Source organism: Callospermophilus lateralis, chromosome 1 (assembly GCF_048772815.1).
Source record: "Callospermophilus lateralis isolate mCalLat2 chromosome 1, mCalLat2.hap1, whole genome shotgun sequence".
In the NCBI taxonomy this organism is placed as follows: Eukaryota; Metazoa; Chordata; class Mammalia; order Rodentia; family Sciuridae; genus Callospermophilus; species Callospermophilus lateralis.
In genome coordinates this window covers 83,534,035-83,556,060 of record NC_135305.1, presented here as the reverse complement: position 1 = coordinate 83,556,060, position 22,026 = coordinate 83,534,035, and the positions used below count along the sequence as shown (strand labels likewise).

Sequence of the window (22,026 nt, the reverse complement as noted above, 5' to 3'; positions counted from 1 at the left end):
TGAAGCAGGAGGATTGCAAGTTTGAGGCAGACCTGGCAATTTAGCAAGATCCTGTCTCAAAAAACAAACAAACAAACAAACACAAACAAACAAAAAAGAGGCTCGGGGTGTACTTAGTGGTAGAATACCCTGGGTTCAATCCACAGTACTAGAAAAAAATATTTTATTGAGTCACATATGGTTGAAAGCTCAGATGTGAGTCCTTCAAAATTTAATTAGGCAGCTATGTTCTTCAGCTTTATTCTTGTAGACGACTATCTTTTCATTAAATGTTGGTAAGGATGTTGTGGGGTCAGAGCACACTGCACAAAATATGTCCGTGAACTCCTTCCTTATTTCACACTGCTAGTCCTGAAAGTATTCTTTGGAAGGCCCATGTAGCCTGCTTTCCCTTGGAATGTTTAAATCCACAATATGGTCTCAGTTATCTTTTATCCAAGGTGCAGTGTGTTTAATGAATGTATTAGAATTCATGACTTCTCAAACCAATCTAAACCAAGGTGAAGGGAGATAGTTACTCAGCCTCTCTCCTGAGTCTCTAATTGGCAGAAGTTCAGGGAGTGCAGGTCAGGGTCATCCTTGGGAGTGGGGTGGGTTGGGGAAATTTAAATGATACCATTAGTCTTGCACTTTACCCCCTAGATAAGCTGAAGAATAACTTTCGCTAACTCTGTTATAAGCCAAGAAAAAAATGGAATTTCTGAGGTAACTGTTTGGCACCTCTGAGGCAGAAATTAGAGATTTCAATGACAAGAATTAAAGGGGGAAGAATCAAAAGTTCTTATCTTTTAATGCACTTGCTCACAGTGCAAGGTAACCTCACTAAACCGTAAAGAAGAAGTAAAACAGTTCACATGGAGAGGAGGGGGCTCTGCATTAAATCTTAGTAATAAAGAACAAGCATTTTCTTAGCATGAGCATACACACTGGGAGCTAAGGCTGACCCGTGTCAGAAGGCAACACAGGAATTTGATTTCCTCATGTCTCTAGAAATCCAAGTAAAATTTAAGACCAGCCTGTAAATCAAGATTATAAGAGTGCAGCACAGCTATGGTCCAAGAGGGTTAGAGGTAATCTAGACATATACATCCCTTTATGAAAAGTAAGCACTTGGTCTCAGAACCCATTCAGGAGAAATTCAGTTAGTAAAGCAAGGCTAAAAGGTTAGCTAGAGGATATCATCAAGCTTATGAGCAGGCAGGGCTGGGAACTGGCTCAGCTTAGCATGCATGAGGTACTGGGTTTCATCATGCTGAGATTTCTGAATGCTGTCTGGAAAGGACTAAAAAGAAGAAGAACAAAAAAAGATAGGCTGGGAAGGGAAATTTAGCTTAAGGGAGAAAAGGGCTGCTACTGGGCAGGAAACAACCCTCTGCTCAGTATGGAAAAGGATAGAAAGTTCTCTCACCTTATTCCTTGTTTGCAGAATATTAAAGACATACAAGATCTTGTTAACAACTCAAAGTCAGTCCATGTTAAATTGCTTATTCTTCTTAATTTAAAAATGATTGGCCAGGATAGCAAATGGCACAAGTATATGTTTATATGTATGCAAATGAGATGGAAAATAAGAAAAAATGTGTTTCTTATCTTGCTAAATTATACACTAATATGGTTAATAATAATGACGACCTAGGCTGGGGGTGTTTTTCAGTGGTAGAATTCTTGCACAGCATGAGGCCCTAGATTCTATCCCCAGTACCAATAAATAAATAAACGAATATGTCCTAAAAACTCAAACCATGAGCTGCATCTAATAGAACTTTTTTGGTTCTGGTTGGGCTTAATTTCACATTTTTAATGGGTAACTGACTTCATATGAATTCCAGTGTTAATATAATTTTTTTCTTGTTGACTGCCACACAATGATGAAATCATACCTATTACTTCTAGAAGACAAAGGATAAGAATTTCGCACCTTTACAGCAGCCTCATGAGAGACTTTGAGCCAGAACTATTCAGCTAAGCTGCACATGGATTTGTGACCATAAGAAACCATTTGAGCTACTGTTTAAAACTGCTCAATTTCATTAAGCAGCAATATATAACTAATATAAAGCCTGAATATAATCTTTCTCCCATATGCCAAGGAAAGCTAAGCAAAAATGAAGATAGGAGAGTCAAGAAAAATGTAAATAGTGTTTTGGCCTGCTGTCTGCAATGTTCCTCTAGATTTTTTTAAAACCTAGATTTTTTGGGCAGATAATTGTTCAGTACTCTAAGTTAATTTTGAAGGGCATAAGGAAGATGTTTAGCATGAGAAATAAGGCTATATATGTATCATTAGATTTTTCCCAGAGTCTAGTCTCTTTTTTGGTTCTGGTTGGGAGGTAGAGGAGGCCATCACCTTTCTCTGGTTGAGATTTACAGTTTTATTTATTATCATTATTATTAACCCCATATGACTAGTTTAAAGAATATAAAGTATGATTTGATTTCCATCTTAGTTTTTGTTATGGAAACAAGAGAAATATATATTTATTTTAGCCTCTCTTTGTCTGTCCATCTTACAATCAATTTCAGTAACTTTAACAATAGACAGTAAAAATGATAGAGTATACAAAGCATTGCCCAAATGAATCCATCATGGACCTGTGTCTGAGAATGGGTTCTTAAATAGGGGAAGTGTGTTTTATACAAAAAGTCCATTTTCTGTTATTGCCTTTTTTATTTAGACTAGTGGATGCTATATATTTTAAGGCAATCTTAATAGTTTTCTGTCTTTCACTAACAAGAATGATTGTCATAATGAGCATTGTAGACACTGTCCATTTGATCCACTCCAGAAAGCTGTCTATTTGATACACGAGTAAATCACCTCAATTCCTTTGTGGAATGAGTGGAGTATAAATAAATAAATGAGACAATAATAAAAAAGAGTGGTCAGTTCTGTCAGAAGGCAACAAAGGATAGGGAAATTTGGAGGCCTGGTGTAATTAAAAAAAAGTGACAAGACAAAGAATTATATGTGATAACTGTAAAGAAGAAATGATTCTTGCTAATAAAAAATGTTCATGAAATAGTTCCTTCCTTCTTTAGCAAATGGATAATTTTGTAGTTTAAGAATAATAGTTCTTAATTCCTTGACATCAGAAAAATCTATATTGTAGTCACTATTCACTTTAATTCTACCAAAAAGAATTGTAATCTTATTATTTTGCATGTTTTACCTCAATTCTAAAGTTTTTGTCTTGTTTTGTGAGGTAAAGAATGGATATGTATATGTCCTGATTTTTCCTTTTACAATTAGTATTTGTTATTATCTCTTAGTGAAATACACAAAATATCATTAACTAGACTACTTAATTTTAATTTTTAATTATTTTTTATTTATATATGATAGCAAAATGCATTACAATTCTTATTACACATATAGAGCACAATTTTTCATATCTCTGGTGTACTGTACAGTACAAAATATAACAACAAAATTTTGTTGTTGTTGTTGTTCTGGGGACTAAATCGAGGGCTTTGTGCATACTAAGCACAAAGTCTGAGCTACACCCCAGCTCCTGAATGTTTTTGATAAAAATATTAACAGAGCCATTACTCCATGTTGGGTTTAGGGTTCCAGTTGGCGATGAAAGATAAATTATGACAAATTTAGTGCTCTATAGGTGCTGGGAGGTAGTAGTGATTTTCAGAATGAAATCTCAGGATGTATGACATTCACCCAAAGAAATTGTTTAAAAGACTGAACCAGAATCTCTGGGAGCAAGACTTGAGAATCTACCATGTCATAGGTTCTGTGATTCTAATGCAAACTGAAGTGTAAGAACCATTGACCTAGAGAAGTTTGAAGGGTAGAGAAATAAACGATTGACAGTTCAGTTGGAACAATATTACACGTTCAAAGTACAATAGTAGCACCTATAAAAGATAGTCACTATCTTTACTAACGGAAAAGTAAAGTTTAAGAACTGATATTCATGTGTCGTTTTCAAATAATGAGCAGAGAATGAGGGTGCAACTTGGGGCATTCCAGTGACTTGTTTCCAAGAGAAATGCACAGTGGACACTCATAACATGCTTTGTCCTGGCAATTCCTATCTGGAGACTTTTTTTTTAAAATCAGTTTGTTTTTTTTTTAACGTGATTAGCAAGGTATATTTAGGGAAACAGATGAAATCTTTAGAACAGGGAGAGCCAGTGTGCTCATTTCCCAGGACTGCCATAATAAAGCACAGCAATATGTATGACTTAAACCAGAATCTTAGTATCTCACAGGCCAGAATTCTGGAATCAGGGTGTCAGCAGGGTCATTCTCTCTCTGAAAGCTGTTGAAAGTGTCCTTCCTTGCCTCTTTCAGTTTCTGGTGTTTGCTGGCAATCTTCAGTGTTTCCATGTGATGCTTGCCTTGCCTCAGGATATTGCAGAGAGTCACCACCAGGAAGAAGGTCTTCAACGGACGCAGCCCCAAACCTTCTCTAAGTGATTTTAAGGTGCAGAGGAGCTTGAATGTAATATCTACCTTTCTTCATTACACACATACTTTAAAGGAATAAGATGTGTCTCTTTGAGAAAATATGTAAAATTTACAGACAGAATACACTTAAGTGTTCCTTGACAAAATGTTCAAATTGGAACAAACAGACTGTATAATTTTGTTCTACTAATCACCACCAGCATTTTTTAAAAAGGCTTTTAGATGAACAGTGGTACCTAATATCTACTTAGCCTTCTGATTTCTGTTTTGTTTGTTTTTATTCTTTAATGGACAGTGCCCAGACTCCCCTTTCTTTCTTCGTAGTGGGGGAAATCGGTCACCCCAAGAATACGAATTAGGCAGAAATGAAATGTAAGAGCCAATCAGAATGCTCCCTGGAGCAGATCCAGACTGGCTTCTCTAGGAGGACTGGCGGAAGACGGACATTGTTACCTTCATTCAATCAAACAAAGAAGGCCATAATAGTTTAGGGAGGTCGAAAACTCCTCGTGGATTAGCAGGCGACGCGTTAAACTTCGGCAGATCTGACTATCGGACAGAAGGCCCCTTCGTCAGAAAACTTCTGGGCATTGCGGACACATTGTTTTTCGGGATCCTGGGGAAATGATGAGCGGTTGTTAAGGTACCAGTACCTAAAATGGCGACAAAGCGGCTTCAGCGGTGGGAATCAGGAGACGCAGGCCCAGTCCGCTCGCTTCCCACTAACCGCTCCTCCTCCCGCTTCCCTACGTAAAGGTGGGCGTGGCTTGCCTGGAGGCTCTTTCTTCAGATGCTGATTAAATCGAAGTGTACACATGCGCAGTTGGGCCCCCTGCCTCCTCCACGCCCACCGCCCCGCCCCGTTTTCCCGGGCGGGGCTGGGCCAAGAGTCCAGCTGCTGCTGGCTGGATATTCACTGACTTCCTTGTTGTGACTCCCGGCCTGGCAGTGTCCGGACTCGTAGCCCCGCTGTCCGCACCGGGACCGCTAGCCCGAGTCTAGGTCACAGCCACAACCCCATCCCGTCGGTTATCCTTTGAGTACAGGTCCTTTCCCCGCACGCCTTGCGCTCCCTAACATGCCCAACCCCAGCAGCACCTCCTCTCCCTACCCCCTCCCTGAGGAAATTAGGAACCTGTTGGCAGGTAATGAGCGGGAAGGGGGCGGGTAACGCTGCCGGGGCGGGGGCGAGGGGACGGCGAGCCGATGGGGACAGAAGCTTTCAGAGTCCTTACCCTGCCTCCCCTTGTATCCTGTCCCCCCCCGACCCGCGCTCCGCTCCCGGGTCTTCTGACCAGTGGGGGCGGGACAGGGAGGAGGTAAAAGAGGGGCGCTCGGGCTGAGAAAGGGAGTGGGCGTGTGTGTTGAAATTTGGTGCGAGGATGATAGCCCTTCTAGATGTTCTATACTAATGGGATCCGGACAATTCTGTGTGCATAATGAAGATGCCGTGTGTGGAGGGAGGGGAGAGGAAGAGGGAGAGAACATTAATGAATGCATGTGTGAGAACTGGGAAGACAGCAGAAGTCAAAGAAGTAGTTCTTGGGTGGCCTCGGCAGTGGGGATGGAGGGTGTAACAAAGAGATGTCAGAGCCACAGGGGTTAGGGGTGATGAGGTGGAAGGGTGTGTCATTTCTAAAACTCCCACTTTTCTTGAACATTCCAGTCCACTCTGCATTTAAGACCTTTAAAGAGAGCCGGATTCTCAGATGGCCACTTGTCTTCAGCCTCAGTAACTATTAACGCAAAAAAGGAAGGATGTGTTAAAAGTCCTACTTCCTGTGTCACATGATGAAAGTGCTTTATCCTTGCACCCTCATCTTCCCCTTTTCAGTTTTACATTCCCATTTATGGGAACTGTTTTTTAGGAGTTAAAAATGTGGTTCTTCAATGCCGTTTCCTATTCAGTAATGTTCTGAATGTGGAGCTGTGCGTTTTCTCTAAGGACCAATGAAAACTTTAGAGTACAAAATATATCTTTACAGGGCAGCGCAAATCTTGCGTGTTCTGATGTTCTGGAATTCTTACTATCATTTACTTTGTCTCATGTATGTCTGAATTCTGGAAACGGAATTTATTATTTTACTTTAGTTGTCTCTATCTTTCAATATTGATCACAACTATCAAAACATTTTCTTTCAGATGCCTGTGTTATAAGTTACTTATTTTCACTCATAAAAGCATTGCCATAAAAAATGTGATATTTGAAGTAGTAAGTTATTTGTATAGCAGTGCGACAGCAAATGTTCTAATAATAATATACTGGTACACTATTTTGGGGGTTAGCATCAATAATGTGATTGAGAAAATAAAACTAAGTGCATGAATGAAGACTTATGTTTGTATGAACATGATAGTGTGAAGAATGCCTTTGTAGTGGGTTAGTGTTTCTTTCACTTTAAGAAATGATTGTCGTCATTAATGGGTAGCACTAAGGAAAATATTGAAAGAACTATAGAGGTAAAGCCAGCTTTTTTCCCACTATATGAGTTTCACATGAATACAAATCTTGTTTGACCACAGTTAACATTTTTGATATTCCAGTGCTGGCCTTGCTCATCTAACAAATTTTAATAACCACAATAGAGAAAGAAATGTTTATCATTATGTCAGAAATAAATGTCATCATTTTCAGGTTATGTTTTTGAATTTAAGAAATAAGGTGCTAACCTCTGCTTGCATGTTTTCAAAAGTTTGACAGCTCCCACAGCAAGCTATGTGCTATTTGGTGCTTACATTTTCAGGAAGTAGAATATAGGGGTTATAAAACTATTTATTCTTTGATTCTCATAGGTCATAGTTTTTCATGTGGCTCTTACTTGTGTAAATTAAATTAAAAGCTCAGAATTACATATTTTAATTCTCTGCCAATGCTAACTTCCTATATATTTCTGCCATCTCTCTTAAGTCAGGTAGTATATTAGCATAATTTCTGAAATTACCTTTTCTCAAATCATTTTATTGACATTTTTAGTATTCCATATGACTAAAGTACATCACACATTAAAATACATGAGTATTAAAAACAAATATTAAAATGTTAAAACTTTGGAGATTATAAATTTGGATCGTACTTTTTTTTCAAAGTATACTTTTAAGAGCTGTGGATATGAATTGGGGGATAGGCATATCTTTAACTAAATCAAAAAAGTGAAGCAGTTTTGTCAGGGTTTAAAACTTTTAAAAAATGTATTCAAGGAAAGTTGTTAATGTTCATGTTTAACTGTAATTAACTCATTATGTCCCATACATAGGACACCTGTAAAAACCTATAAAATTTTATAGGACACCTATGATATTGCTCAATGTATGTTTTCCTATGTGTCCTATGTATAGGACAATGGGACATAATAGGTTAAAATCTTTTCTGAGGTAGAAAAGGCTTTGAGAATAGATGCTCTCAGCAGTTATTTCGCACAATTCATTCAAAAATATTTTGAGGCTGCATGAGGATTTGCATCATTTAAGTATATTGGTGATAGTACATGATTAAATTTAAAATTCTAAGACTATAGAGGAGGTGTTTGTATTGATTTGAATTTTAGAGTTATTGCTGGCTTATCTAGTATATATATTTTTTTAATTGAGAAGGAGATATTGGTACTGGTGGTTGTGAACAGTCAAGTGTTCTGAGAATACATGGCATGATGCTAGAATTCCTAGGTAGAGAAGATAAGAAGCTAAATCTTCCAGAAGTTTAAAATCCTTTGCTTTGAGGAAAAAGAACATAAAGTCAAAGATAGTGGCTTTCAGAATAATATTTCCTAAGACATTTCCCTTTGTGCTTCATGTGCCCATTATCCAAATCATTATGTCATATATGCTAAGTATTTGACATTTAACTGCTTGATGGGGACAGGTTCTGAAGTGTATATTTATCATATTTGTTCTTTGTTTTTCTTTTTGATTATGGTAGTTTTAGGCTACCTTTTCAATACTTGTCCCCTGTCCCTTCCCCTTTTAAAAACATCATATAGAAATGTGAAGAATAGAGGTTATTAGTCTTAAATCACATTTAATGATACCCTTGGAAAGTGGCAATATAGAGTTATGTTTTCTATAATTAAGTATATTAAATCTTGAAGGCCTATACTTTTTTTTTAAGAAGTGTTGAATTATTCTTTTGGTTATATAAATAGAAAAGAGTTTTCAGAATTTTGAACCACTGTTTATACTACAGGCAACCTTTGATTTCCCCCTCTAATGATAGAACAACAGGTTTAACCAGGATAATTAAAATTGAAAGATAATCCCAAATCTTGTCAATTTAATCTTCCACATCCAAATATTTTGATTAGGACTAACAGCAAGAATAGCCTTGATTTATGTGAGTTTTTCCCTTCTGGCAGTCAAGAAAGTGAGAAGTACTGGAACCACAGCCCACTACCCGACTTCATTTGTTTAATCACCCTTTAAATATTGGTTTGTTAGTGATTTGTAGTCAGATACTCTAATTCATTCTCATTCACTCATTTTACAACACCAACTTTTAAAAGGAAAGCTAACAGATGTTATCTTCTTTTTATTAAATTAGAAAATGAAGCAGTTGTTAAAAGAAAATAGTTGTCAGTACACTGAAAAACCAAAACCAAACCAAACAATAAAGTGGCTATATGATTTCTGCAAAGTGACCTTGAGGTTTTGATCACATGGCAGTTTTATTAGAAATATCGTATTTTTCTCTATTGGAGATTTCCACTTTTTTTTGTTTGTTTTTTAAAACCTTCACATATTGTAATTGATAATCCCTTTAGGGCACTAGATAAAGAATACAGTTCAGTTGAAACAGAGGCAGAATTTTTTTTTTTTTCAATGCTGAGTGTAGTATGGTTTGATTTCCACCCTTCCAAAGCCCTATTTATAATTCGGTCAACATTTTGGTTTTATTTTTCCTCTGAGAATTATTTATGGTGTATCTAGTGTACCATAACTTCCTTCTGGGGCATTGGCTGAGTATGTAAAGGGAAGAGTGCCACCTACTGAGTCACCAATAGTCACCTACTTCTTAGCACCTGGAATTTCCAATAGAGCAAGAACAAGCCTGCCCTGTTTTGGCAGCAGTAACTGATGAGCATCGAGTTGATAGAGAACATTTAATCTCAAAATAAAATCAATCTATCATAGTCTTAGATATTCTCTTCTAAAAATAGGAATATGAGCTTGTAAATCAAGGGACCAGAAATTTATTGAGGTGTTTTTTTTTTTTTTTTTTTTTTTTTTTGACTGGGTCAAATAGTATAGGTGAATTAAGATGTGGTGTTAAGGAAGACTATTTACGTATTTATCTTAAGCCTATAATGTCCTACTTTTTCTTGGGAGGGGATATTTTAGCATGTCCATTCAAAGTATTTTCATCCTAGGTTACCAAGTAAGGCTCTTCATGTTATGCACAATTTTATAGACCTAATTAACATTGGTTTACTTTAAAAAGAGAAACCTAAATATACTAAAAAATGAGTAGTATATGAAAAATTTCCAAGTGGGGTTATCTCTAACTGATACCAGCATTAAAGTATTGCTAGAAAGAAGGAAGAAATAACAGAGTAAGAAAAGCCCCTGGTGATTTGAAACACAGTTCAGTTGTCTCTCATAAATTTAAGATTAAGTGTCATATATGGGTGATAAAAGTGGCATAGGCTAGGTTTTATATACTCATTATTCACATAGTTTGTCTTTTTCAATTAAAGCCAAGTCTATCTTTTTCATTCCACTGAGTTTACATTTCTTTTTCAATCACATTCTGAACACATTACAATAGAGGCTGCCTAACAGTGAATATAGTGTAAATCTCAGACTAATGTGTTATTCACTGTGGCTTCTTTGAGAATGTGTGGTAAAAAGATTTTGATTATTGTAAAGTGCTATTTATCAGGAGTCATCTTTTAGAGGTTGAAAGATGGTCAGCCCTATGTTTCAACAGCCCAGCTTTCTATCACCATAAATCATTTAGCTTGTAAACCCAATTTTGAAAATTTTGTAGGATGATTGGATTATAAGGCTCAGGTATGTTTTAGCCATTGCACTATGAAAACTGTGCTTGTTTATGTCTTCTTTTTCTATGTTTGGGAAGTCAACAGTTCAACCCTAACCTATAAAAGTGCTAGGTAATCAAGGACATTGATTTGAACAATCAATAACTTTTCAATTAGCCATTTTCTGACTTTGGGCATTTGGCTTCATTGATCTGAATGTACCCAGTTTAATTGATTTTTATATTTTCTCCAGTACTTGTTTGGTCAGATCATTCCCTGCTTTAACAGAAAAGTGTCTTTTTGTTTTTAGCCTCAGACCAGGCTACTATCCTTAGCACATTAAGTTTGGTGACAGCACAACTCAGTGAATACAAAGTGAAATCTGACCCAGTTCATAAAGTAGAGCAAGATGTGGAATTAAGTAGTAAAGCCATTTGGGGTGCTGTGGGATTGGTTTTTACACTTATTTTATTGATCTTGGGCTGAGCAAATGGTGGTGGATTCAGCTGAATTCCTGTCTCTTGCTCTTTTCAATTCAGGCCATCTCAGAGGTGTCTGTGTATCTGTGTGTAGGTCCTGGGGACTAGGGAGAAAGATATATATGTGTGTGTGTGTGTGTGTGTGTGTGTCCCTTGTGGCTCTCTACAGACTCCAGCCTGCAGGTCCTATTGCAGGCTCTTTAGTAGTGGGGGATGGTGAGGACAAGTGGTCAAAGCTCCACTGTCTCCAAGAGTGGGAACCTGGGCTAGGTACTCAACTTGGAGAATCTGACATATAGTATTGTTGGCAAGAATTTTAAAACTCTTCTGAACTTGTGTGGTTCCACCTTTTCACTGTTTGATCTGTACAGAAGTTGGTAGAAAGCAGCCTGTGTGTGTTAGATACCTGTTGTTATCACTCAGGACCCTAGAGGAAGATCGGGTGGCAGTTTTTCTATGGGTCTTCTCTGTATTAAAGAAATAATTAAAAAAAAAAAAAAAAAAAAAAAGCAAAGAAAAGTCGGAGTACCGGTCATTGAGTTGTGTGTTAAGTGTTTGCCTCTTAAGGGTCGAGATGGCTATTGAGAGGTTTCTAACTTAAACTGTTTAAGGATTGCTGAGCCAGAACAGGCCATCTTTTAATTTTTGTTTTCAGACCTTAACATCTATCTACAGAGCAGTTGTAAATCTGATCTTTTCAGCGGCCTTCTCCCCCAGATCCTTACCGCAGTTCCTGGATTACTCTTGACCCTGTCAAGGTGTAAACAGCAGCAGAAATCACCCCCACGTTTACTTTTGCCAGAATAACTTTTTTTAATGATGACTTGCGTGGGTGGAGGCTGATGGGGTAATTCGGGAGTAAAGTGCTGGCGGTGCAGACCAGCAGTTTCCAAGGCTGCGGGTGGGGAGCAGTTAGATTTGGTGCGCTGGGGACACCCCTTTCCAGCGCCCTCTCCGCAAGGGCCAGCGGGCCCCGCATGTGTCTTTCCTGCCGCGGGCGCCCACGGGAGTGAATGGAACCCCTTCCCTCTGAGAAAGGAATTCTAATTCAGGCCAAAGGGCGAGCGAGCAAGGCAGGCTGACCTTTTCTTGTAATCTAATTACAGTCTTTCCCCCCAAGTTATAGGCAGTCAGGAGTCAGTGAAATTTACATATTAACCGAGGGACACGACCCCTAAAGGAAGGTAAAAGAAGGCTAAGGCACTTGCTAGTTTACCGTGCTTGCTAGTTTACCGTTTGCAGGGCTATTTAGAGCCCAGTAAAAAAGCTTCAAATCTCTTTTCCAACCAGCCAGAGGAGCGCTTGATTCACACAAGACTTTTATTGCTCGCTTTTGAAATATTACCCTGGCTTTGAGCTACAAAGCCGCAGATCCAGCCCCATTTGTCTGGTGAGGGCGCTGCCCCAAACCGGTGTCTCTCCCAGCTCACAGCTCGGTGGATAGGGAAACCTGTGTTTAACACTGCGCAGGGTTGAGGGTCGAGGGTGGAGTTTTTCGGTGGGCAAAGCTGGAGCATCTCCTAGGAAAGCCTAAGATTACTTCTTTTCTGTGCTTGTTCTGTCTTTGCGCTTGGGGAGCCAAGTCGGTGCGTTGCACAGGCACCCGGCGAAGGCTGTCCCGGTAACCAGGGAGCTTCCGGTGCTTAGGAGAGGCTGGTTTAGTTGGATCTGAAAATAAAAGGACAAAGTGAAGATGTGTAGATTTTAAGCCATGACTTAGATTTCAAAAGCTTAACAGACAACCAAATCTGTTGACAACAAATAGATTATAGCAAAAACCGCTTCCAGTTAAAGTTCTTATTTATTAAAATAAACATCAAAGTAGTTCCTACTCTCTACATCTCCTTTGAGAAAATACTGATGAAGTCAATGTTTATTAAATCCTTTCAGTTGCCTTAAATCCTTTTCTGGGAAAAGCTTGAGGATAAATGTATTTAAAAGACTACTATAAAAGTATAGATCTTTTTCCTTACCAAATCTCTGAATCCCCTCCCCTAAAAAAATACTTATTTTTTCCTGCAATCTCACACTCTCAACAAATATTTTCAAGTAGAAGCATGGTTAGTATCAAAAAAATATTTTTTTGGAGGTTTTAAGAAAGTACTATATAGAGTTACAGCCTTTTTTTTTTTTTTTTTTTTTAGTTTTCTGAGTTTTTATAGAACTGAAATGACCTTTTAAAGAAATAACTCTTGAGCTGCAATTTCTTGTGTTATTGCTTCCGGAGATAGAAAATAGATCCTGTTTGTTTAAACTTGGATTGTATAATGAAAATGTAAAATAGGCAATTAAATACTCGTGGAAGAGGGAATTAAAGACAAACATTGAGTGAAAATAACATTAAGCAGACTATTCACTAGTCATTGTGCCAGTGATTCTCTCAAGTATTGAGTCCACTTGGAAGGAACCATCAGCAGTAGGGATGCTACTTCTTTCCTTATTCCACTTTTTTTTTTTTTTAAAGAAGAAATATTACTGTATGGATCTCAGGGAAGCCAATGATCTTTTCCATTTCAGCTAATGTCTGAATGTCCAAAGGTTGCTTGCTCCTCTGGGTGCAAGTTTCTCATAAATTTCATTATTTGGAACTCAGTTGAGAAGTCTGGGTCTAATTTGCACTGGTTTGGGATTATATATGTCCCCTCTTCAAAATATGGGCAACTCCAGGAAAGAGAAGCTGGGACATTTTGCTTCCATTTCATTTTATACTTACTTTTAACATATTAGTTGTTAATGGACTTCAAACCATAAGCTGTTTTTAAAAATTATTGCAAGATAAAATTTTAATTCTTTCACTTTTCATTTTGACTTAATGAAAAAATACCTCTACACATTTGTAATGAATGTATCATAATTTAATCATTTTTCCTTACTGGATCAAAATATTGCTGTGATCAAGATTTAAAATTGATTACAACATTATATCCTATATATTAGTTTTAAATAGTTACTTATAAGTGTAGTTGAGGGATTCTTTATTATATATACTTTGCATTACTTATATACAATACTATGTTTTGATGCTATCTTTTTATCAGTGTGAGTTTGGATACAATGTAGTTAAATAAAAGGAAGTAAAACATACATATATATCTCTTCAGTATGAAATAGGATGATTTATAGCCATGCCTATTTAAAAACTTTAACGGTATCTTCTATATTAGATATTTTAACATGAACTTTGAAACTCTGAAAGTAAATTAATCTAAGGTGTATGGTATTTCATAAACAAGGAGATTGGAACTATCATAAAAATCAGTTGAGCAACGACTTCTTGAAATTTTACACGAGAGAACCAGACAAGAAAATAATTGAGTTTACTAACATTTTTTAAAAGATGCTTATGAGGCAATATTACATAAGGTCATAGAAATCTTATTTCTTGGATACTATATTTTTAAATAGCAGAAGAATCTATTTTTCTGCTTCTTCCTTTATGTAAGAAATATACCAGGTGGAAATACCATGGCAGGAAGCAGGAGCTCACAGAACTACTCAGCTGGTTTTCTTTTTTATTTGAGTGGCCATAGTGGGTGGGGCCAGTAGTAAGGGTGTGATTTGGGAATCTTGTCTAGAAAAAAGTAATTTATTTTTTCTTTCAAAGCATTAAATGTTATGTATTCCTGAAAGTGGATTATAGAAAGGGTCTGAGAAAAACAGACCCTTGCCAGAGACATTAGCTTATATTGATATACTATTGTGAATGTCTTCTTCATATAGGAACTCAAAGAATATGATAAAATGATAGTAACACATGCATAAAAGCTTGGTGCTTGCTTTTGTATGAGAATTTGTTTTATGGGCACCATAGTTTATTAAAACTCGTGTGCTTCTTCATGGTTTAATGGTGCCAAACATTCAAATAGCATTTGCTTTGCTAAGCGTAAGTACAGCATACAAATTTTATTAGCTAAGTGGTGAGCAGATTTGTCCAACTTAGTATGTGAGACACACTTCAACGGTTATACTCTGGATTGATAAATAGCTATACCGAATTGTACAGATATTAATGCTTATATGTAGAAACAACCATTGTTGTATTTGTTTTCACAAAAAATGATTTCTTTGCCATAATTTGTATCCTGTTTCTTATATTTCATGATTTAGATGTTGAAACATTTGTAGCAGACACATTGAGAGGGGAAAATTTATCCAAGAAAGCAAAGGAAAAGAGAGAATCTCTTATTAAGAAGATAAAAGATGTAAAGTATACGTAAGTCACCTGCCTTTAATTACTGGTTTCTTGCTTAGAAACAATTTTGTAATTAGAAATTGATTTTAATAAGGAATTGATTATCATGGAGTGAAATTTTTATGTTTATTTATTGGTGTTAAATATTTTTTAAAAGACAAAAATATATTCCACAAATATGCTTATTATATACCCCTTTCTTCTGAAGGTGCTTGACTGTGTATTTTTGTAAGCATTCTAGCAAAAATTAACTGTTTATTTTGATTATCTGAGGGTATATTTGGTTTAAATGATAGGACATGGGTAAATTAATGATTTTAATATAAATATGGAAAATACCTTAGACACTGAAAAGAGAATTCTTTTGTTACTACATTAAATGAATAAACATATAGGTATTAAAGATATATCCTCATTTTATTACTGTACTCAGATCTTTAAAAATAATTTCACCATATATTCCTAAGCATTTTGGAATTGTCATTTCAGCACAGGAAATAATTTCCCCCTCTCTATATATAACATAGATTTTAGATTTGAATGTGCCACTGATTAGACCTTGCTCTGATTTGCCAACCTCATTTTAAAATATAATGTTCTTCATTTTGCAGCTATCTTCACGAATTTCAAGACAAAGGTAAATTTCAAACTTGAACATTTTTTTTCCTCTGTGGAGATTTTCAATAGAATAGTCTAACATCCTGAAATTTGATAGTTGAAATCAAAATTTAAATTTCCATGTTATATATTTAGACCTTCAAGATGAGAGTGCTAGCTCCCCCTGCTGAGAAAAAAATTAAAAAGCATATCCAGAATCCATTGCATTCCTCAAATGGAGAAATCTTATACATTTAACATTCTTAGGTTTCATGTTTCTTCGAGTTCACTGTGGCAGAGATTTGTTAGGACAGGTATATACTTGCAGTTACACATGGAAGAATTCAGTGAGCAGCGGTGAGATATGAACTCGATGCTATCTAATATTGCAGAGGTTATTTTATAGAATGGCAGGAGCAGAAGGGCCTGTGGCTGGGTGTTCACAGGTCATGTTTTTGAAGGGTACTTTAAAAACATGCAGGTGGCTGCGTGCCTGAAGGCCTGGGGTCCCAAGTGAGGTGCTCTGATCTGGATAAATGAAGTCTTAGTGTTGAGCAGGTGCTGCAGGAGGGGCAAAAACTCCAAGGGCATCTTTGTTCCATTTCTGAGACCATGAGATTTGGGGATCACAGGGCCTGATACTTGAAGGTTTCTCAAAATCTCTTTTGTCAACTAGACAGAGGCCTTCTACCAGCTGGGAGCATATTGTTAACAAATGTTGTTAAAAACTATTTATTACTTAAAATATTTTTAGGATGTGACTTTATAAATAAATAAACCTACCATTTATGGGGAAAAAACCTCAAAAATAAAAATTGTAAATTTTTGTTTGATAACGTGAGTAAAATCTTTCTCAAAAGCTAGTTTTTTTTCCCTTGTTCTTTTGATTTGAATGAATCTGTTGTTTCTTAGAGATTTGTAGAGATGGGGATTCAGTTTTCTGTTTTTGAAATATGTGAAAGTGCTGGTCGACTGACTGTCTTCCTTTAGATTTGAGAGGCAGCTGTTTAACATGCTGAAGGCTAGATCAGGAAAGCCATAGGAAGTTCCTACTACTTCGTGTTTTCAGTTCTGTAAGGGGAACTCAGTATGGCCCTTATTTCCCTGATGCTAATTCACAGGTCATGACCTCCAGCTTGTGGATGCTGGCATGAGGGTCACAATATGAGGTCACTTGACCAGGACTGAGCTAGGTTCTGGGTTTGGGGAATAAACAGTGTAATGTCTTCTAACTGGAGTTAGCAGGACCCACAGAATAATTAATATTTGTGCCGACTGATAAGTGAGAGGATACTGACAGTTCTAATAAACCAAGTACTACCAGACAAACCTACCAGACACACCTAAAATCAATTAAAAGGAAGTCACAGTTTCTTTTCACATTAAATCGTCAAGATCTGTATGATTTAAGGGAATAAGAAGTTTTTTCTTCCCTGTATTGAGATTTAAAAAAAAAAAAACCAAAACACTATTAATAAGTAGAGCAGGAAACTCTTTCTGTCCCCCAATACTCAATTTTTTTTGGTGTGTTCCACAATGAATTCTAAACTATGGACTTAATCCTGTTGTATCTTTTGCTTTGTCAACTATAGAAATGAATTTATGCATTTTAATTACGATAGCTTTTATTATGGAGGAATATTAGATATTTGATTCTGCCTCTCTTCTTAAAAGGCATATTTTGTTCTGGTGATTATTTATTGAACTCTTCATTGTGGCTTAATTATTTGTATATTAAAAAAATTTAAGCTAAGAAAACATGATAATATGAAGTCATTCTATAATTGCATATGGTTCAGTAATAGTGTAGGAACTTTCCCTTTGGAATTCTGTTTTAGAACTTGTTCAGGTGTGTGGATATTAAAATTACATTACTGAGATGCATTATTTGTCTCCAAAGAAAATGGAGGTTTATATTACTATTTGATAGAAATTGAAAAATGAGTTGAAAATAAGAGTTCAAATAATGTGGAATTCAGAGATTCGCCATAATCATTTTCCTCCAAATAACTAATTTGTAGCTCAATACTGCTGTATTGAGTTAACTAATCACCAACAGTGTCTGCTCAAAAGTAAGCCTGTGGCTAAATTGGAGGTATACCTTGGAGGAATATGAGAAGCTGAGTAATCTTATGCCATTTTACCCTACAAGTATATCCAACTTGATTCTACAAAGACTATTTTATAGTTTATAGGAATAGTAAAGGGTGCAGACTTAATAATTGCCAAGCTATTATTCAAGACACTTTTCTTTTTAACAGTAGGAATTTATTATAAGATACCTACGTTGAGTGAATTCAATCCTAAGTATGTTTTGGTGATGCTGTTCCCCTCTTACATTTTCCCCTATGGGTTTCAGATTATCTTCATCCAGGGAGAACTGCAAAGAATTCCTTTTGGCTGGTTTCCTGTTTCTTTCTCTCATAACAAAACAGGGTCACAATGAATTAAACTAAAGTTGTTTTCCTCTGTTTCATATTCTTGATTTTTAAAATGATAGTTAAATACCATTTTAATACCATTATTGGGAGAAAAAAGAAGCAGAGATCTTAAATAAAATAAATAATTCAGATTTATTCATTTCAAAAAGTTTTTAATCTCTCTAATGTACAGATATCTGTTGTTCTTCCTTCCCATCCTAATTCCTCCTTACACTCCAGTTAAAATTTCCCATTTTGAGATTAAATAATACAGAATGTCTAGTTTGAAGTAGTTCAGTTCTTAAATTAATTGAATTAATATGATTATTGATTTAGTAAACTGCATAAATATTAGAAGGTTGTTTTTTCCTTTCTAGTTTTTTTTGTGTGTGTGTGAGAATAGTTTGTATTGTTAGAAACTTGTTTTATTACACAAAATTATTATTATAATTTTATTATTATAAAATTATTCTCCTAGAGAATAAAGCTCCACTAAGCTAATTTTTAAATTGTTATTTATATTTATTTCCATAGAAAACTATTTTTTTAAATTTCCCTTTTCATTTCTTTAATTTATGAAAGTTCTCCTTTTGTCTCCTTATATGCTCCAGTCTAGATTTCCCCATAAAGAGATCTGACAAATTGGAACATTAGAATACTTTTCAGTTGATTTTCTGAATTCTTTAATTGTACTTGCATTTAAAAATAATTTGAATCCAGTTGGCTAAAACACATTTTGCTTGATCTAGTCCCTGTTATTCATTTGAAATATTGCTCATTTTATCTAGAGAGTGCCTACTTACCTCAAAGTATTGTGTAAGACAGAATAACCATTTAACCCTAGTTTCCTAGTTGCAATGTAGCCCAACTCTCTAAAGAATATATTATCTTCCATGTACTGGAATTATGCTGTGTGATTATTTTTTAATTATTTTGTCACATAACAAGATCATAGGTCTCTTAAGTGTGACTTGAAATAATTATTTTTGTAATGAGAATAGATTATTATTTGAGTAAAGACTATTTATTGACTGAACTTTAACTAGAATTTTCTAGTATATATTAGATACACGATAAAAAATGTTTACTTACACTGTAGTTGTAGCTTGACCTTTTATTAGTCTCATTTTACTCAAGTGATGATTTGGATGTGATTACTTTCCTTATAGACTGATTTATAGAAACAAGACAATGGGAAAATACCTGTTCATGTCACATAGTAGTGTTCAGTAAATAATATATTAATACATATTCACTAATTCAACTTAATTTGTCAAGAAGATTTAAGTTAATCTTGTCTCATAAGTTCAGTTTTCAAATAATTTTTAGGAAATAATCATAAATTTTTAAAAGAAGGGCAGACATATTAAATGATAATTACTTCAAGAGAATGGTTTCAAATTTATAAAATATTAATGCCAAAGTTTTTTTTTTTTTTTTTTTTTTTTTTTTTTAGTTCTGGTAATTGAACCTAGGACCTCATATATGCTAGGAAAAGACTCTACTACTGTTCCATACTGTAGCTCTAGTATCTACATTTTAAAAAATGTGAATTTATTGTTTCAGGTGCAGTAGCTAAAAGAATTCCATTTTCTACTTTAAAAGCTCTTGTCTCTCTTAATTGCAAAAATTTATTTAATAGATTATGCCCCTAAGACTTCATCGATATTGTTAAATATGCATAGATTTACTTAGAAAGCAATTTCCTTTGACCTTCTCATTTGTACTATTTCTTAAGTTTATCAATTGGCTTAATAACTTGCTAAAAATAGCAGTACTGTTAGGTAAGAAGGGAACTATTTTAGTTTGTTCTAATGGAATCCTTAAGAGTAGCAGAAAAGTCAGAAGTTTGGATGATGTTTAATTTCCTTTCCTTTACTCTTCCTAACATAGTACATTTTCTGTTGAAAGCTGGCTCCACAATGAAATTTGAGCAGAAAACTTACAGCTTTTTTCTTCCACCACACACCCCCACCCCTGTCCTTGTACAAATGTGGTCAGCATGTTTGAGATTCTGGGACCTTTAGTGGTAGGAGTCTATTTCTGAGGCAGTGCTTGAGAAATGGTGTGCTTATTTTAAAGCTCTGCCTCAGTTTGGTGTAAGAATTAGCTATGAATTAGCTTTCCTATTGTGGAAGAATTATGAGGAGAATCTTTTTATTTTTCAATAACCTATAATATCCTTTAAAGAATTTAACTTCCCTTAGGAAATTGCAAGTTAAATGCTTAATTCTAAAATTAGATCAGACAAGTAAACCAAGTAGAGAATTAGAAGCTAATTTGTTTTCATACAGACTAATCCCCCCGCCAAGTTTGTCTTTCATGCTCTGTATGAAGGAATAGTTACCACCTAAATTGTTTTATTAATTTATTATTTTTTCTTTTAAATGAACATTTAACAATTATATATGGCTGTAGGGTACAGTGTAATATTTTGGTGTGTGTATATAAAATGTATACTAAATTTTAGGGATTTAATGTTTTTGGCTATTTAATGTTTATCTGATTGTGTTTAAAATAGCATTGTATTTGAAAACAAGCAGTAAATTGAGGTGACTCACTGTCAGTGGTGGTAGAGATAAGTGGAAGCAGAGTTGAGTCACTGTTGGGCTGCCTCTCCGGTCCTTTAGGGAAATTTTAATTGATGATGAGCCATAGTGATTTGAACCCAACTATTATGAATTTAAAAATAGATATCAGATAAATATGCTGCTGTGGTATGATTAAATGTCGATTCTGTTATGATATTTAAGCTGCCACTGAAATTAAAGGAAGGGAAGCCTTGGATTATTGTCTTTTAGGCTGTTAACTTTGTATCGTTAATTAAACTTTTGAAAGTTGTGGGATAAATCAAATGCTTTTCTAGGGAAACAAGAAACAGTATTAATGAGCAACAACCCCATAATTATCCTTGTGAGTACATAACAGGGACACATTCATGTCTTTTCTTTGCGCAATAACTTTTACAAAGAAGTATTTTTAAACTGATCATTAATTTTATGACCACAGAAATGAGATGCAAAATTTATGCTGTTGTCATTGGCACAGGCTCAAGGCACCACTGACATTATGTGCGATTGAAATAGAATGGCTGCCAACTAATGATTCTGTAGACATTTCATTTGAGCACGCTTTTCTTTTCGATGTCTGATTAGTCTGTAATGCTTTCAATTATGTCTGTAAATTGTATTGGATACGTTTACCTGATGCCTGTTGTTGATTTGGAGTTCAGTTTTTTATTATATAAACACAAGTTGAACATTTTCCCTTTAATTTATAGAAGTCTTTGCAGGTAAGGCTTCAGATACTTAGCCCCTGGGGAGGAAAAATGCTTTGTACTACTCAACAGCGACCCCTGTGTTCAGTTAAAGCTCCTTATAAGAGAGCAATTCTTACTTTATTGGGTTGAAAAACAAGATTAAGGGAGGGGGGAAAAGGGATGGGGCATCTGTCACTGAGCCAACAGTAAGATGAAGAAGGTCATGATGAAAAGTGACAATATGTTTTTCTTAATGCAGTTGTTTAAAAAGGGACTTCTCTGTACCAATGCTATGTAGATACTTTACTTTCTGAGTGAATTCAAAGGAAGTTGGGGGTGAGGATGGGGAGGGAAGAGATCAGGCCAATAGCAGTAGTTAATTTATTTTGTCTTAGATAAATGTCACACTGATTCTTTTTTTTTTTTTTTTAGAAAAATAATACTTTCAATTAACTGCATTTCTTAGAATGAGTAAATTGGAGAAACAAAAATCACAGAAGTCTTCAACATGTCAGTGACCAATTTGTGTAGAATATTCTTTTATTAAATATTGAGTTTATAGCTTAATAACAATTTTGTTATATGTGTAATAGAGAATGTGTATATCAAATGTAGATAGTATGTTCATCTCTCTGTGTGTGTATAGTACACTTTACACACGTGTACACATAAAAACTTACA

The 22,026-nt window shown here is 35.4% G+C and overlaps 1 protein-coding gene across 3 annotated transcripts in view; it reads left to right on the top strand.

Moving 5' to 3' along the window:
* The first annotated feature begins 5,326 nt into the window (after window positions 1-5,326).
* Window positions 5,327-22,026, top strand: part of Skap2 (src kinase associated phosphoprotein 2) — a 170,430-nt gene continuing 153,730 nt past the window's right edge. For 2 of the 3 annotated variants that reach the window (XM_076835655.2, XM_076835647.2), the window contains exons 1-3: window positions 5,327-5,571; window positions 14,985-15,090; window positions 15,681-15,706. In XM_076835655.2, the coding sequence (XP_076691770.2) occupies window positions 5,505-5,571; window positions 14,985-15,090; window positions 15,681-15,706 (199 nt within the window). In that variant the 5' untranslated portion in view covers window positions 5,327-5,504. Of the gene's footprint in view, window positions 5,572-14,984; window positions 15,091-15,680; window positions 15,707-21,793; window positions 21,856-22,026 lie in introns of those variants that run through there. The other variant, XM_076835663.2, reaches the window with a different exon arrangement.